The following is a 16787-nucleotide window of genomic DNA, read 5'->3' as shown; positions in this document are numbered from 1 at the left end:
TTAGGCCAACTTTTTTTTTCTGCTGCTGACTTCTTCTGCTCGCTATTAAAAAAAAACTGGTACTTAGCGCCTACATAGGAGCAAGCATCACACAAACAAAGTCTCTTATTAATCTCGGCTTTTATTTCGTTTCGATCATTTAACCTTTGTAAAAGTTTTTCACTCGAAAATTCCTCTTCCTTTCACAAATGCCTGATTCATCCAAGATCATGTATTTTGTTTTCGATTTACTCACTTCTTATTTCTTCTATCCTCAGCAGTGTTAGTCGAATAAGACCGCCTTTCGTAAGGGCCTTCCTAGGAAGATAACGTTCCGGCTCTCAAGGTATTCCCGCGAGATCGGGATACGCAGAGGCTACGTCGTCCTTGGAGACGTGGCACTTTTATTTCTTTTGATTTTGATAATAAAGCACTTTAATTTTCACTTAAAATCACTACACTTCTCACTTATAACTAACTTTTCCGATTTTTACTTATAACTAACCTTTTTCCATTGATACTACGAAAGTCAACGCAGAAGCGTAGACTACTGTAAAATGCTCACTTTTTTGCATTTTTAATATATTACAAAAGAGGGGGCTGGGCAGCTACACACACACACACACACCAGCAAGCAGCCAGCAGCATCAAGGAAAGAAGCGGGACTATACGAAAGACACTACGCGTTGCAAGCAATCACACAGAGTAGTATAGCGATGTGCATAGCTCAATTTCATAGCCAACATCTATCGTACTTGTTGATCGATGGCTCTTCGTTTGGTGGCGGAGTGGGGATAAATTGGCAATCGAAACGACCATTCGTAAGTCAGCTTGATGTCATGGCATACTGCTTTTGTTTGTGGCAGTCGTCCACCAGGAGGTGCGAATACTTGAGCGTGTGCCTTAATCAGCTTGTAAAACCTTTCCTTGAGGGCAACGGGAAATTCGTTGAGCATGGTTCATCTTGCTTTATTAAGGGAGAGACTGAACAATATTTGCATGAATGTGATAGAATAGAAGAGCTTTTAAATGATTATTTGAATTCTAGAATGATTATTAAAATAGAAGTACGCAGGCTTTGCGTAATATCTAGCGTCCCAGTCCACGAGAAAGTGGGAGAATCCTATTGCCATGTTAAGCTTATGAACTCCGAAGCTGCCGAAGTTCCTCGCTGTAAGAGTCAAAACACTGCTACGCCTCGACCACCTTAAGCCGGACAAACGAGAAGCTATTAAACAGCATGTTGACACTTATCACGAACAATTTAAATTACCTGGAGAAAAACTCACTACTGCTCAGATAATCCAACATCTTATTCCGACTACAGATAATCGACCCGTAAACGTCAAAACATACCTTCCTCCTAGAGCACACAGGGGTTTAATCATGGAAAACATTAAAGAATTTTTGGATGGCGGACTTATCTTACCGTCGAATTCTGATTATAATAGTCTGCTTTGGTGTTTTCGAAAAAAGCACAATAGCCACGGAAATCCGCGATACAGAATAGTTATAGATTATCGCAAGTTAAACGAAATCACTATAACCGATGATTATCCCTCACCGAACATTTAAGATATTTTCGATCAACTCGGAGGCTGAACATATTTCATAGTCTTACATCTTGCATCGGGATATTCCGATGCAAAGCAGACTATTATACTCAGAATTATATATATATATATATATATATATATATATATACATACATATATATCCACACACAAATATACGCGCATACACAAAAATAAGTTTAATCAATGAACAAATAAATACAGGTATTTGCGCATATAAAGTAAACATGTGCAATGTACATGTATTATACACATCCCATATGTATATAAATTTTTTGTATCGTATCTGTGTTCACATTAATAGAATGTAATGTGTGTGTAAGTATGTGCGCGTGTGTGCGTAATTATGTACGTACGTGTGTGTAAGTAAGTGTGTGTACGTGTACGTGTGAGTGTGCGTGTGCGCGTGTGTGTGTTCTTATGTGGCGTAGGCAGAGCAAGCTCTGCACAAGTGGCCCTCCGACACCGGATCTCCACAGGTACTATCGTTGAACAATACTTCTGCGGGGTCAGTTAACTAGCCTTTTCTGATTCTCCTTTGAAGTTTGACATTTCCATACATCCCCCTTCACCAAGGTGATTAGGGATTCAAGATCAAACTCGTCTTCTTCATTTTGTATCGTCCAGCCGTCTGCTTCCTGCAGCAGCGTCCGGTCGTCTACTTCGAGTAGCATCGACCGGCCATTCTCTGGACAGACTCAATCCCGACACCTACGTTTCTCTGCATCGGGTAAAGGAGTTTGGGCTCAACTCAGTTACCTACGTTCCTTAGCATCGGTCTGAGGAGCACTGAGAGGTACTCAACCCTAGCTCCTACGTTCCTCTGCATGGGGCAGGGAGCGTTTCGTATCTACTACCTAGTGGCCTTCGTCTAGCAATAATTTTACTCAGCTGTTTCACCTTATATTTTCTTTGTCATTTCTAAACTTCTTGAGAATAGTCCTGACGTAATTATTTACTGTGCACCAACCAACCTTCGACGCTAGCATAGCTGTCATCATTGAATCAGGGGTCACCGTAGTCTGAAGGCAACACTCGAGTTCTTCTCGTTCCATTTCGTATCGCGAACAGTCACAGAAGACATGCTCCGCATCTTCGTTTGCACCCAAACATAGTGGGCAATTTGAATTGTCCTCTATCTTAAAGCGGTGTAGATAGGCTTAAAAGCACCCATGTCCGCTCAAAAACTGCGTAAGGTAGTAATTCACTTCCCCGTGTCGTCTATTGGTCCAGCCAACAATACGTAGTATGAGGCGGTGCGTCCATCGCCCCATTCCACTGGAGTCTCATCGTCTTTGCCACTCAGCTAAGGTTAGTACCTTCGCGGATTTCCAAACTTCCTTTTGAGTATTGTCACAACACCGGCTTTCTTCGTATATATTCTTTCGTTCTGTTGCTAGAAGATCAATAGGCGGCATATTTGAGATAACGAACACTGCATCTTCTGATACTGTTCGGTAGACAGAAGCGACCCGCAATGCACTTTTCCTATAAACTGTTGACAGCTTTCGTGCATAGGACTTCACCAATATAGCGTCCACCCATATAGGGGCACCGTATAACATAATTGATGTAGTTACACTGGCTAACCTTCGAGCCTGCGTTGGCCCACCTACATTTGACATCAGTCGCGAGCGTGCAGTTCCGACTTTTGCTGCCTTATTGCTCACTCTTGAAATGCTGCTTAAACGTTAGTCTGGCGTCCATGGTAATTCCCAGGCACTTAATGGTGGGCTAAGAGTCTATTTCGTGTCTATCCACTGTCAGCGTTATTGTCTTTATTTTCTTCCTACTAGATATAAGAATAGCCTCCGTTTCATGGCTAGTAAGCTCAAGTCCAGTCTGCTTTAGCCAATCGTGGATTATACCTACTGCCTCGTTAGCGATTTCCGTCACCTCATCCTTTTGCTTTGCTACTACCACTATGCGACGCTATGCCCCCCAACGCAGGTGCGCAACACCTAGAGCCTTGCATGCGCTAGGACTTTTTTTACACCTAGGATTTGGCGCGATCGTCACGTTTGGGAGAACGCTAGGGAGAGAGGAAAATAATCACACACAATGGTTAACAGTTTATTGCACTCTGTATTTCACCCAGACCTTCCCTACAACGCGGTGGCTGTAGTGCCTCCCGCGCACAATTTAGCCACGCAGGGCTTATTCTGGCACGCTCACACACGAGCCGCGCTCGCGCAGCAGAGGGCAAGCCCAGGTCCAGTAAGCTGACAGCTCTCTCTCTCTCTCTCTCTCTCTCTCTCTCTCTCTCTCTCTCTCTCTCTCTCTTTCTCTCTCTCTCTTTGAGCATCACTCAAGTGGATACCGCAATGGCACCAACGGTTTGCTCTGTCTGCAATGACGACTCTACACCGCCAACAAGTACGTGCCCGACCTGCCGTCTTCCGTGCCACACTCGCTGTTCAAGCAGGAAGATAAACGCAGTGTGCAAAAAGTATCGGAAAGCAGAGACGCCAGTGACACCACCGCCAGAGACACTCCCGCCAGAGACATCCACTCCTGCCGTAGCGACGCCTGGAACCAAGTTGGTCAAGCAGAGTGTCAAAACAACACAGAGGAAGCCCTCCCCGCCTCCTGGAAAACATCAGGTGAGCGTTCGCGCCGAGCCAGTGCTTCGAGCTAAGTCGGCGACACTTCGCGTCTCCCCCCACCAGCAGACTCAGCGCGCGGTGTCGACGCTGTGTGCTAAAACGTTCAGGCGATCGCGGCAACAGTACCGCGGCGATCGCCTCTCCTCTCCTCTCCAACACGAAGCAGCAACAGCGCGAGAGCAGCCTGCCGAGCCGCAATACCTCTGCCGGGCGGATCACTGACTCCCAGGCGCCTGCCTCACCGGAACAGCAGAAGAATAGTCAGCAGAGCCCGAACGCATCTGTCGGGCGGGTCACGTGTACTGCTTGACCAGACATAAAATCTATTTAAATGGAATGCTGTCCCAGTAAAAATCTATTTAAATGGAATGCTGTCCCAGTAAAAATCTATTTAAATGGAATGCTGTCCCAGTAAAAATCTATTTAAATGGAATGCTGTCCCAGTAAAAATCTATTTAAATGGAATGCTGTCCCAGTAAAAATCTATTTAAATGGAATGCTGTCCCAGTAAAAATCTATTTAAATGGAATGCTGTCCCAGTAAAAATCTATTTAAATGGAATGCTGTCCCAGTAAAAATCTATTTAAATGGAATGCTGTCCCAGTAAAAATCTATTTAAATGGAATGCTGTCCCAGTAAAAATTTTCGTTGTTTAAAAGTTTGAGGCCCGTTGCACAGGGACTGGGCTTCAAATATGTCTGGCATGCGGGTGGCAGGTTCCTGGCTAGGCGTAGGGGGGGGGGGGGCGAGCGCGCGCACGTGTTTGCATCTGCTGCCGATTTGCAGGCTATTGTCACGGCGTGTCAGGCCGGCTCGTAACAACCTCGACGACCAAACACACGCATGACTGTTACTGAAAAGGACGAAAACTCTGACGCTACTTCAAGTAACAGACCTGAATCGGACCTGGCAAGTAAATCGGCAGCAACTTTGCCAGCATCGATGCCATCATTGACGACTGTATCATCTGCATCAACATCCATACAGTCGTCATCATCGTTATCATCATCATCGGCGCCCTCTATATGACTCGCGAAGCCCCCTGACAATGCGCCGTGTACTGGGAGTAGCATTAGGGCGGGCTTTCTCAATGTGAACTCGCTCAGGGCACGCATTGAGATCGTCCGTAATTTTTTGGCCCCTCGTTTTACATCTTTAGCTTTGCGGGGACATGGCTGGGTCCGATTGTGGATGATAGCCTAGTTAGCATCGGTGGATTTTCCATCATTAGGCAGGATCGAAATGTAAAAGGAGGTGGCATCGCCTTTGTTGTGCGCAATGGATTGAAAATTAAAAAGCTTGCTTCATCTGATACTCTGGGTCTACGAAAACCCGGAATCCCAGAGTACCTTTTTTTGTAGCGTACAAAGGGTCGACTCACCGCCGGTACTCCTCGGAGTTATTTACAGGCCCCCGAAAATTCCGATGCAAAAGGACTCAGACCTTTTTTATGTATTGCGGGACTTAGTCATAAGAATTTAGTCATAAGATCATAATGGGTGATCTGAACTCGGATTTACTATCTGACTGAGACGACGCTGCTACTATTAAGCGTCTGTCCGAACAGTTATCTCTTCAGATCATCCGGCATGGTTCCACACATCTACGCTCCTACACCTGCGAGTGACACTTTCACTTACCGGGATTACAAGTGCATAGACACAACTAGTATTGTCGACCTCTTGTCTTGTTGTGACTGGACAGCCATGAATTCCATCGAAACCGATCTGGAGCGCGCTTTATGCGTTCTTAATAATAATATAAAATTAGCAATTGATGAATTGGCGCCTTTGAAAACGGTTTGCCCACGAAGGAAATATGCTCCTTGGTCTGGACCAGAGCTGAGGCTCCTCATCGGTAAACGCAATGCTACACTCGGGCGCTATGAGCGCACGGGGATAGCAGAGCTTTTCGATGAGGTCCTTCGACTCACCAACGAGGTCGATATGCGTTCTGCTCAAGAGCATGAGTCCTTCCTTCGCCAACTATCGGACGCCCTTGATGAAAATAGAAATATCTGGAAGGTAATGCGTCATTTCGGCCTCCTGCCTGGGCGTATGGAGGAGGAGTTTTTTTGTTTTACGCCGGGGAAGCTGAACGAGCAATTCGCGGGAGTATCGGTGTCACCCTTCGAAAATATAGACAATGCAATGGACACTATTTTACTTGCAAGTGAGGAGTGTCGATGGTATTCCATGCGGGGTGGTCGTCAAGGCCCTCCCAATTATTGGTGAATTTATTCTTAATCTATTTAACTGCTCCTTCGCTTAGGGGATCTTTCCGAGTATCTGGAAGCAGGCACAGTTAATCGCGCTAAGAAAGACCAGCGCTCCTTCCAATGTTAAGGACTTTCGTCCAATTGCATTGCTCTGCTTCCTCTCAAAGGTACTCGAGAAGATCGCGCACACCCAGATCACGGAGTATCTTAATAAAAATCATATAATCGACCCCTTCCAGGCTGGTTTCCGAAAACACCACAGTACACAAACAGCGTTATTGAAATTGACCGACGACGTACGCATGGCAATTGACAAAAAGAAGCTGAGACTGCTGGGGTTCTCTAGGGCGGCTCTCCTGTGGATTAAATCATATTTACAGGGGCGATCTCAGATGGTAATTTCGAATAAAAAGGAATTTCAGAGTGGCTTGAAACGAATCTGGGGGTTCCACGGGGTTCTGTCTTGGGACCCTTGCTGTTTAGCCTCTATGTCAACGACCTGCAAAATATACTCGACGGCAACACAATTAAACATCTTTTTTACGCGGATGACCTCCAGATCTATCTACACACCAACAGAGATAATTTCCTGGACGGCGTGGCTCGACTGCCAGAAGCGGCACGGCTGGTTTCTGGCTGGGCGGAGAGCTCCAGTCTGCGACTTAACTTCGGCAAAACCAAGTCTATATTTTTCGGGTCCATGAAGAACGTTAACGATTTTAAATCATGGAACTTGCCTGGGGTTCCGTTGCCGGACGGAGTTATCGTCCCATTCAGTGAGACGGTCGTGAGTCTCGGTGTTGTGTTGGATAGCAAACTTGGAAACCGCAGGTGGATGCTATCATGAAAAAAGTAAATTAAGCCCTGTATAGCTTGCGGTTTATCCGGGGCTGCCCCACTGAGACTCTCCGCAGAAGGCTAGTTGAGACGTTTATACAACCGCACATCAACTACTGTGCTGTGACTATCCTGGACGCGTCTAACGAACAATGAATACGGATACAGAGACTGAGCAATTCGTGTGTGAGATTCATCTTCGTGGTTAGGAGGGATGAACACATCAGTCCTTACCGGAGGCGTCTAGAATGGCTTCGCACCGATTACAGAAGGTTCTACTTTGAGGCCATTCTATTATACAGAATAATCCAGATCGGTGAACCTTCGTATCTGGCCTCATTGTTCAATAAACACAATCAAAGACCCTCCAGTAGGAGAGTTCCCCCGGAACTGAGCATCCCTACCGTGAGTACCGAAACCGGGGCTAGGGCCTTCCAGGTCCAGGGTGCTCGGTTCCGGAACTCTCTCCCTTCTACTCTGCGAAACCTGTCATCTCTCGCCTCCTTCAAGGGGGCACTACGGCGGCACCTGCTGGCCACTGAATCGTGACGACTCTGAGCCCTCTGGCGCTGCATTCTTAATCTTAATCTAGTTTTAATCTAGTCAGACTCAGCCCTTAAGCCATAAAAATTCTTTCAGTATTACGTATTTTAGATTTCAAACGTGCAATACAGATAGTTTTATGACCAAACCTTAAATGTACAGCGTAATATTAGAAAAGTTTAATGTGATAATTAAATATGACGAAATGTGATTTTATGTTATTTTATATGACGGTATTTTTATATATTTTATTTTCTCTTTTTGTTAGACTGTATGCGACACAGTCTTTGTGATCTAAATTGTATTATTTTTTTTTTTTTTTTGCTTTTAGCAAATAAAGACCTCTCTCTCTCTCTTTCTCTCTCTCTTTCTTATAGCTCTGCTGATCCATCATTTTTTTGTACTGCTTTTCTGCTACTTCTTGCCTTCGGGCCCTCTTCTGTTGTAGATAGTTGAGCTGCAGGCACAAATCCAAGATCTGTCATCGAGGAGCCCGACAATGCAACAGGACAACGGCAGCACTGTGCCCAACACTGCGGAGATTTGTAGCCTACGCAGTGAATTGGCTGAGGGCAAGAGGCGCCAGGAGCAGACCTCGAACGGTGTGGTCGTTATCACGGGTTTGCACCATACCCGTGAAACCTCGCTGCACCTCCTCGCTTTCTCAGTTATGAACGCGCTTGACCCCACCGTCCTCAGAAGAGACGTAGCATCCGTCAGAACCATGGGGAGGCTTGATGCTACAAACAGCTCCGCCAGGGGTGACGGCAGACTGCCACCACTAGCCGTCACCCTATCTTCAACCCTATCTTACGCTTACACGCTCGATCGTAGTCGCCAAAGCCCGGAAACGCAAGCTACGCACTAGCGAATTGGACGCTACCTTGCTGGAGGAGGCTAAAGCTCCATCAATGAGCTGCTTCCCTCAGACGTCCATAAGCTGCATACAAGGGCTAGGCTGGAGGCCAAGAGGAGGTAGGGCTGCCGAACTTTCGTCAGAGATGGGAGATTCTACACGCGCTGCAACGATGACAGCGAGCGTGCTACCATCATCACCACCGACGCCGAGCTGGAGACTTTTTTAGCCCGGTTTCCGCCCGCTGCCAACATCGTCCAATACTGAAGCTACAACACACACATATCATTCCACCATACCCACCACCAAGCTCATCTGCTACGTCATCCAGTTTTAAGGTATCTCTGTTCGAAGGTCTACGAGTCTGTCATCTTAATGCGAACTCGCTTACGGGTCACATTGAGATGATCAGGCTTTTCTTATCCACTCACTCTCCATTCCACGTAATAGCTGTTACTGAGACCTGGTTGAGCGACAAGGTAACGTCCATTCCTTCACTGGACGACTACCTACTGTACAGACGAGACAAAAACAGAAACGGAGGAGGTGTGGCTCTCTAAAAACAGAAATCACTGACAGTTAGCGTTATTTCATCATCTGACGGTGAATGGTCTGTCATGCCAGGCAAGCCTGAATATCTCTTCTGTCAGGTATCGGCAAAGGGAGTCTCTCCTATCTTCGTGGGGGTTGTGTATTGGCCACCTCATGCTCCATTCTTCCAAGGCTCTAACTTCATAGACCAGCTAACAACCCACATGCACAACTATTCCACGAAGGTCATAATGGGAGACTTCAACTCTGACCAACTTTCTTCATCTGAAGATGCCAAGTTCATCAAGGCCTTCATTGATGAAAACTCCCTTTTATCTGTTCCCTATGGTGCCACGCACCACAAACAGGATTCTGATACCTGGCTTGACTTGTGTCTAATCGACGAGCAGGATCGCCTGTTGTCATACTGGAAGACAAACTCACCTTTCATCAACGGACATGACCTTATCACGGCCACTCTCGACGTACAGATTCCACGATACGTACCTAACACATACTCTTACAGAAACTTTAAAGGAATCAGCACCGAGAAGCTAAGGAACTTTCTTAGCGCATGTGACTGGTCATCCCTCACTGTTTCATTACTCGACGAATGCATATCTACACTTAACGTTAACCTCACTAACGCCATCCATCATCTCGCCCCATTACGTACTGTGACACCAAGAAGACAGCGTCACCCGTGGTTCACCACGGCTCTTCGTGACCTTGTATCTGAGAGAGATAGACTGTACAGGCGTTTCAGGGACTCCAGGCTCGATTCGGATCTCCGCATATATAGACTAGCTAGAGACAATGCTCACAAACAAGTCGAGGAAGCCAGGCTGAATTATTACTATTCACGCCTGTCAACCTTGACTGATTTTGCCGAGATCTGGAGAGAGCTGGAGAAACTTGGAATTTCTGCCACCAAGGCCCCTTCACCATCTCGCTTTAGCACAGATGAACTCAACAAGCATTTCAGCTCGATCTCCAATGATCCGTTAGCTCCTGCTTTTGAGGATTATTTTCTCACCCTGGAAAGTCTTGACCTCCCGGAACATTTCGAGTTCAGCACCATAACGGAATCGGATGTGTTGGCTGCAGTATCGCACTTCGACACTCAGGCCAGGGGAAGCGACAGAATCACTCAGGTTGTCATCTCCAAAGCATTGCCAGTTCTCGCTCCCCTACTAAGTCATATTTTCAACCTGTCTCTGAGCGAACCCTGTTTCCCATCTGCCTGGAAATTGTCGCTTGTGCGTGCACTCAACAAAGTCAGTTCACCAACAGCCCTGATTGACTACCGTCCGATTTCACTTATCTGCTTTCTCTCCAAGGCCCTGGAGTGGCTGGTGCACAGGCAAGTCTCACAATACCTTGAATCAAGGCTCTTACTAGACAACTTTCAAACAGGCTTCCGCATTGGCCACAGCACTCAGTCTGGCCTAATTAAGCTAACTGATGATATTAGGGTCGGGATAAACAAAAAGAAAGTGACACTTCTCCTTCTCTTTGACTTTAGCAAGGCGTTTGACACTGTATGGCACGTCCGGCTCCTGAGATAGCTATCCACCTTCGGCTTCTGTAAGCAGGTCATCCGCTGGTTTGCCTCCTATCTCACTGGGAGAGAGCAGGCCGTCGTTGGTGACAATAGCGAGCGTTCCTCTCCGCGGCGCCTTAACATCGGCGGCCCGCAGGGCTCCGTCTTAGGTCCCTTGCTGTTCGCATTGTACATCAACGACATCGGTTTCTGCCTTGATTCCGATGTTTCCCATCTCATCTATGCGGATGACTCGCAAATTTACAGTTAATGCCACCTCGAGGAGCTCAATTCTTTATCAAACAAGATGAGTGCTAATGCCGAAAGGATAAAGGGCTGGGCTGCGCAAAACAGGCTTAAACTCAATGTTAATAAAACCAAAGCAATTGTCTTGGGCGCTCCTTACTACATAAATTTACTTCCCTTAACATCTAACACTTTCATTAATATCGGGGGTGTCCAGGTCAGCTTTGAATCCTCTGTGCGTAATCTAGGATTGGTGCTTGACTCTAAATTCACGTGGAAGGAGCACGTTACACAAGTGCACTCGAACTCTCACAGCTCCGTCGCACACTCGGCTGACCTTCAGAGTTGCCCCAAAAAACGCGGCGTCGCACAGTTTCGCGCTCTTTCTTTGGCAGTACTCTCTCCGCGTCATCACGATCACTCGTGAGCAAAGATGGTCTGCCTCTCAGCTGATCTCGCGAGGCCGGGCAAACTGCATCAGTCGCTTTGACTGAGGTTCGCAAACATGGCTTCCTCCATATTCACTCTTCCTTCAATCTGCGCTTCTGTTCCGACGCTTCGACCCGTACCCGCTATCACGCCGCCGCTCTCGCATCCTCACGGACTCGTGAAAGCCTCCGGTCATGCTCTAGTGTGGCTAACTCGTCTCGCAGCTTCGCTCGAGTTTCCAGGAGGGCTTCCTTGTAAGCTTCTCGCCAAGCTACAGAAAGCCCCTCCTCGAAGACTCTGCGAACCTGGCCGTTTGCACCTCGCAATCACAGCACTCTCATTCTCCCTCTCACTCGAGCACAAGCTCGGAGATCTCACTCGGCTCTCACTGTCACTCGACAATGAAACAGGAGACTCTCCTCACTTCCAACTTGTTGATCCATGCTATATTAAAAACTATTTGACTTTGGAAAATTTAATAAACACTAATTTACTTTTATTAGTTTAAAATCAACATGGCGGGAGGTGATGGGCCTTCGGCTGTCCCTCCCGATACAGTATTTAAATGCCACCCAAGGCAGAAAGTATCAGTAGTAATTTGTTTATTGTGTGAAAACGTTTATTATAATAGTGATTACGACAAGTGTAAAGACAAGAAATACATTAGTAATGTATTTATAATATGTCCAGCACATGTGGAGCTAAACATAACCTTGAAAGATCAAGAGCCTCGGCTAAATGATTCAGCAAAAATTTTAATTGCAAGTATCAAAAGTACTAAAGAAGATCAAATTAAACATAAAATACTAAATGAAATCTCTATAACACATGAAAGTGATAAAACCAACACTTCAACCTTTTCGGAAAATTCAGAACTAGAAAATCTGCATGTTGAGAATAAACTATTGAAACAACTGAATGGAGAGTTAATGGACAAAAATGCAGTACTAAAAGAACTATGGCAAAAGAGAAAAAATGTGGATGAGGCAGCTCCTGTAAGAAACAATCAAAAAACATATGCTGATATAATGGCAAATAGACAACCTATCAAGAGTCAAATAGTACCAAGAATAATTGTCAAGAGTCTTAAGAGTGAAAACAAAGATCCAAAAGAGTTTTCGAAAGAAGTATGCAATCTGTTAATAGAGAAAAAAGACATACAAACAAAACAAGTAAAATCAATAAATGATAGTGAGATAGAAATAAAAAGTATGAATGAAAAAAGTGCCAAGGCTACAATAGAGTTACTCAGTAGAAAACTATCTAATAACTACAAAAACATCTAGTATAACAAATTATTTAAACAAATTACAAAAAAATTCATAATTTTCAAAATCTGAATGCGGAAATCGATTCTGGGGGTAAAATTGAGACGAAAACCCATATAACACTTTTCTGTCAGAGGCCAATTAGTTATTGTAATGTAGGAAGAAACATTCGGCCTCCTGAGAGTGTTTCAAAAAATCGTATAGAATGAAGCTAATTATTGTATTTATCCATCAATATTCACATGAATTATTGTAAATATGTTCGGTGGGATTGAATTATTGTTCATTGTCGTGTCCTACTTTATGACTTTTGCAAACAGGTATAGAACATTTCTCACAATACCATTCCGTTCTTGTCCGACATGTTGAAATTCCACATTTCCTAAGACTTCCATGTTTCATCAAGTGTTCTTGGGATGAAGGTTTACTCTGTTTCTGTCGTTTGGGGGGACGTTTGGAAGATAACTTGTCAATATAATATTCACAAACATCTTGAACAATATCTTTGGAACCTTTTTTTTCGTCTGGATGTAACTTATTGTAAATCACTGTAGCGTTTGCTAAGGATGCTTGGATGAGTTGTAATACAAGGCACCATGTCCATTTCTTACTTCGAATTGTAGGCATCAAAGCATTACAGTGTTGATCATGTAGATCGACGCCACCCATGTGTTGATTATACATAGAGAAACAATAAGGAAAAAGAATAGATTTTTTCGATGATTCCTGCCATCTCTGCATTTCAACTTTTGGTTCATTCCCATATTTCGAAGAGAGAATCGATACTGGCTTTGAGTCCATAACTGTAATATAATTCAATTTTGAATTCACGTCATGCATTGAAATAGTGTATCCTCTTTCAGCTTTTTTTGGCATTTCGACTTTCACTTTCACACGATTATGCCGAACAGTTTCTGTCGCCGATAAACCATTTTTTTTCAAATGTATCATAAGATCTGGGTTCGTGAAAAAGTCGTCAAAATAAATATGATATTTTTTCAGTTCTTCTCTTTGTGTTTTTTCTAATAAAGTCGAAAGTAACTTTATCACCACTCTAGACCCTAAACCAACGGCAACTAAAGGATTTCGTTCATCGATTCCTGATTTACCAGTGTAAATATCAAGATCATATATATAATATATATATATATATATATATATATATATATACCCATCAGAAGAACAGAGTGCCCATTCTTTTATTCCAAATCTGATGGGTTTATTCCTTATACATTGCTTGATACCAAACCTACCAAAGTATTTTACCATTATCTCATCTATTGATAAATTATAGTCAAAGAAACCAAATTGCATACAATTCTCACGAAACATATCATACAGAGTTCTAACCTTCCAGACTTTATCATTTTGATCAGTGTCTTGAAGTTTATAGAATCGTATGTTCTTTTTTATGGCAACGAAATTATTTCTAGACATAAGTTCCGCAATTACTGGACACTGAAGGATTCGCTTTTTTGACCAGTAATCACGAATACTTTTTCTAGAATTGAAGATAGTAATCATTATGATTGTAATGAATTTTTCTAGATCATCCATACATAAATCAAAATGATTTTCAGAAGTGGCTTCAATTATATGGTTTTTCATTGATTTCGAAAAGAAAACCTCAAACAACTCCAAAGCATTTTTGGATTGCAATGATGAAATAGGTGAAATATTGAAGTTGCTCTCGACATGAGGAGAAATATCATTCAAAGCATCATTTTTCCAACTGTACTTATGATTCGGTTCCAACAATTTTTGAGTACTTGTGTATGTACTTTTAACATGTTCGTAAGAACCTGATGGTAATTCATTTGATAATATATCTTCATTTGGATCACCGTCCGAATCTCCATCTGAACTTTCATATTCATTAGGAATGAATGCTACATCAATATGTTGACCTTCATCACTATCAGAATCTTCAACTAAATTTGGTAGATCTCTAATTCTCCGTCTCGGCATTATCAGTGACGTTACCAATGTAGAACAAAATAAAATCTAAAAGTTTTCCGAAATTATTATTTCAAAGAATAGATCCAATGTATGAATGTTTTCAACGGTTAGCCCGCCACTCAAACGTGATCTCTAACACGGAAGGATTTGCGAAATGAAATAAACTTATTCAATTACAGTATAAGTTCTCAAAATTTATCAGTAAAAAATACTGATATGATTCCACATACCATGCAAGAGAATGAAAACACTTATTTATCAATAGTTTATTTCTACATAAAGATAACAAATTGAACTCTGACAAAAAAGTATTATATAGGTTTTCGTCTCGATTTTACCTCCAGAATCGATTCCCGCATTCAGATTTTGAAAATTATGAATTTTTTTGTAATTTGTTTAAATAATTTGTTATAAACAATTGCAAATACGTATATTTTATTTTTCACTTATGCAAAGGATAGCACAGTTTGTTTGTCGCTATCTCAACCAGTCTTAGCATGGGCTTTAATGGGTAAGAATTTATACAAAAATGACAGTTATATCTTGCATCTAAATATCAGAAGTCTAAATGCCAATTTTAATAAATTAGAAATTTTTATTAAGAGTTTGAAGATTAAACTAGGCATAATAGCATGTACAGAAACGTGGAAGATGTTTAATTGCCAAATTTTTGCACTAAAAGGTTATAAATTGTATTACAATAATGGTAAAATAAATAAAAATGATGGGGTAGTAGTTTATATACAGGATGGTATATCAGAAACAACAGAAGTGATAGAAATAGGTAAACTCAAAATATTGAACACACGAATAACGTTAAGTAACAATAGCAATGTTCAATTATCATCTTTATACAGATGCCATGATCTCTCTTCTCTAGAATTCATAGCAAACTTAAAAACATACGTCAATATAAAAAAAAATCTTAATCACTTAATCATTGGTGACTTTAACATAGATATTATGAAAGAAGATAATTATAGCCAAGAACTATTAAATAACATGTTAGAAAAGGGTTTAGCCCCAGGATTTAGACACAGGACAAGACCTAAGAACGGCAGTGGAAACGGAACATGCTTTGACAATATCTAAATAAAAACTAAATCGATTGACACAAAATCGACCATTACCCAGTCTTCTTAAAGCTGAATAAACCACCTAAACCAAATAAAGAGATTGTTCGCCATTATTATAATTACATTAAACTACAGAGGATAGCTAACAGTAAACATTAGCATATCATAGAAATAATGCATGATCCCAACTCCGATACAGCCTACATAATAAACGAGATACAGGATTGCTTAGAAAAATCTAAAAGTCTGATTAATATGAAAATAAGTAAAAGAGCCCCAAGTAAGGAGTGGATCACTAAAGCTATCATGGTCTCGTGCGAGAAAAAAGAACAATTATACCAAAAAATGCGCAAAGAACCAAATAATAATAATATTAAAGTAGAGTATAAGAACTATACCAAGAGGCTACATAAGCTGATTTATGAAGCAAAGCTTAGGCATGATAGAAATTTCTTTACAAATAACAGTAACAATACTAAACAACTTTGGATACACATTAAGAATAAGTTAGGAACAAACTCGGAAAAGGATACAACAATTAATAAAATAGCGATAGATAAAAACTGTACAATTGAAGAACCGATACAAATTGCCAACTACATGAATTCCTTTTTTTGTAAAATAGGAAAAGACTTAAGCGACAAAATTATTAACCCACAGGGTAAAAAATTAGAATTACCTCCCATAAACAATAATACAATCTTTATCAAACCAGATAATAACTCAGAAATACTGCAAATTATTCAGAATATGAAAATGAAAAATGGTGGAATTGATAATATTCCCTCCAAAGCTCTGAAAGTACTATCACCTTTAATTGTTAATGCAACACACATATATCTTTGTATAGATAAGTGAGTCGAGATAGATATCTTTGTATAGATAAGTGAGTTGTAAAGATAGAGTGAGTCGGCATCACTTTTAATTGCACAGATTAAACTAAAAAAATCAGAAGATGTGAGGAATGACCTTCTGGCAGAAACTAGTAACAAGACTCAAGACTTGCAAGAAACTGATTCCATAGATGAAAGTGATCTTGAACTGCTGAAAACGGAAAACATGCTGTTAAGGAGATTAGTTAGTGAATTAACTGAGAAAAATCACCTCCTAAAGGAAAAATTA

The 16787-nt window shown here is 42.2% G+C and overlaps 1 protein-coding gene across 1 annotated transcript; it reads right to left on the bottom strand.

Moving 5' to 3' along the window:
• Window positions 1-12906: 12906 nt before the first annotated feature.
• On the bottom strand, window positions 12907-14598 carry LOC116416707. Its single transcript, XM_031925922.1, has 3 exons — window positions 14264-14598; window positions 13956-14131; window positions 12907-13433 (listed from the first exon to the last, which is right to left on the bottom strand). Exons 1-3 carry the CDS (start codon window positions 14596-14598, stop codon window positions 12907-12909), a joined length of 1038 nt encoding a protein of 345 aa, XP_031781782.1.
• Window positions 14599-16787: the final 2189 nt, after the last annotated feature.

Source organism: Nasonia vitripennis, assembly GCF_009193385.2.
Source record: "Nasonia vitripennis strain AsymCx chromosome 3 unlocalized genomic scaffold, Nvit_psr_1.1 chr3_random0005, whole genome shotgun sequence".
Classification (NCBI taxonomy): domain Eukaryota; kingdom Metazoa; phylum Arthropoda; class Insecta; order Hymenoptera; family Pteromalidae; genus Nasonia; species Nasonia vitripennis.
This window is presented reverse-complemented; position numbering and strand designations above follow the sequence as displayed.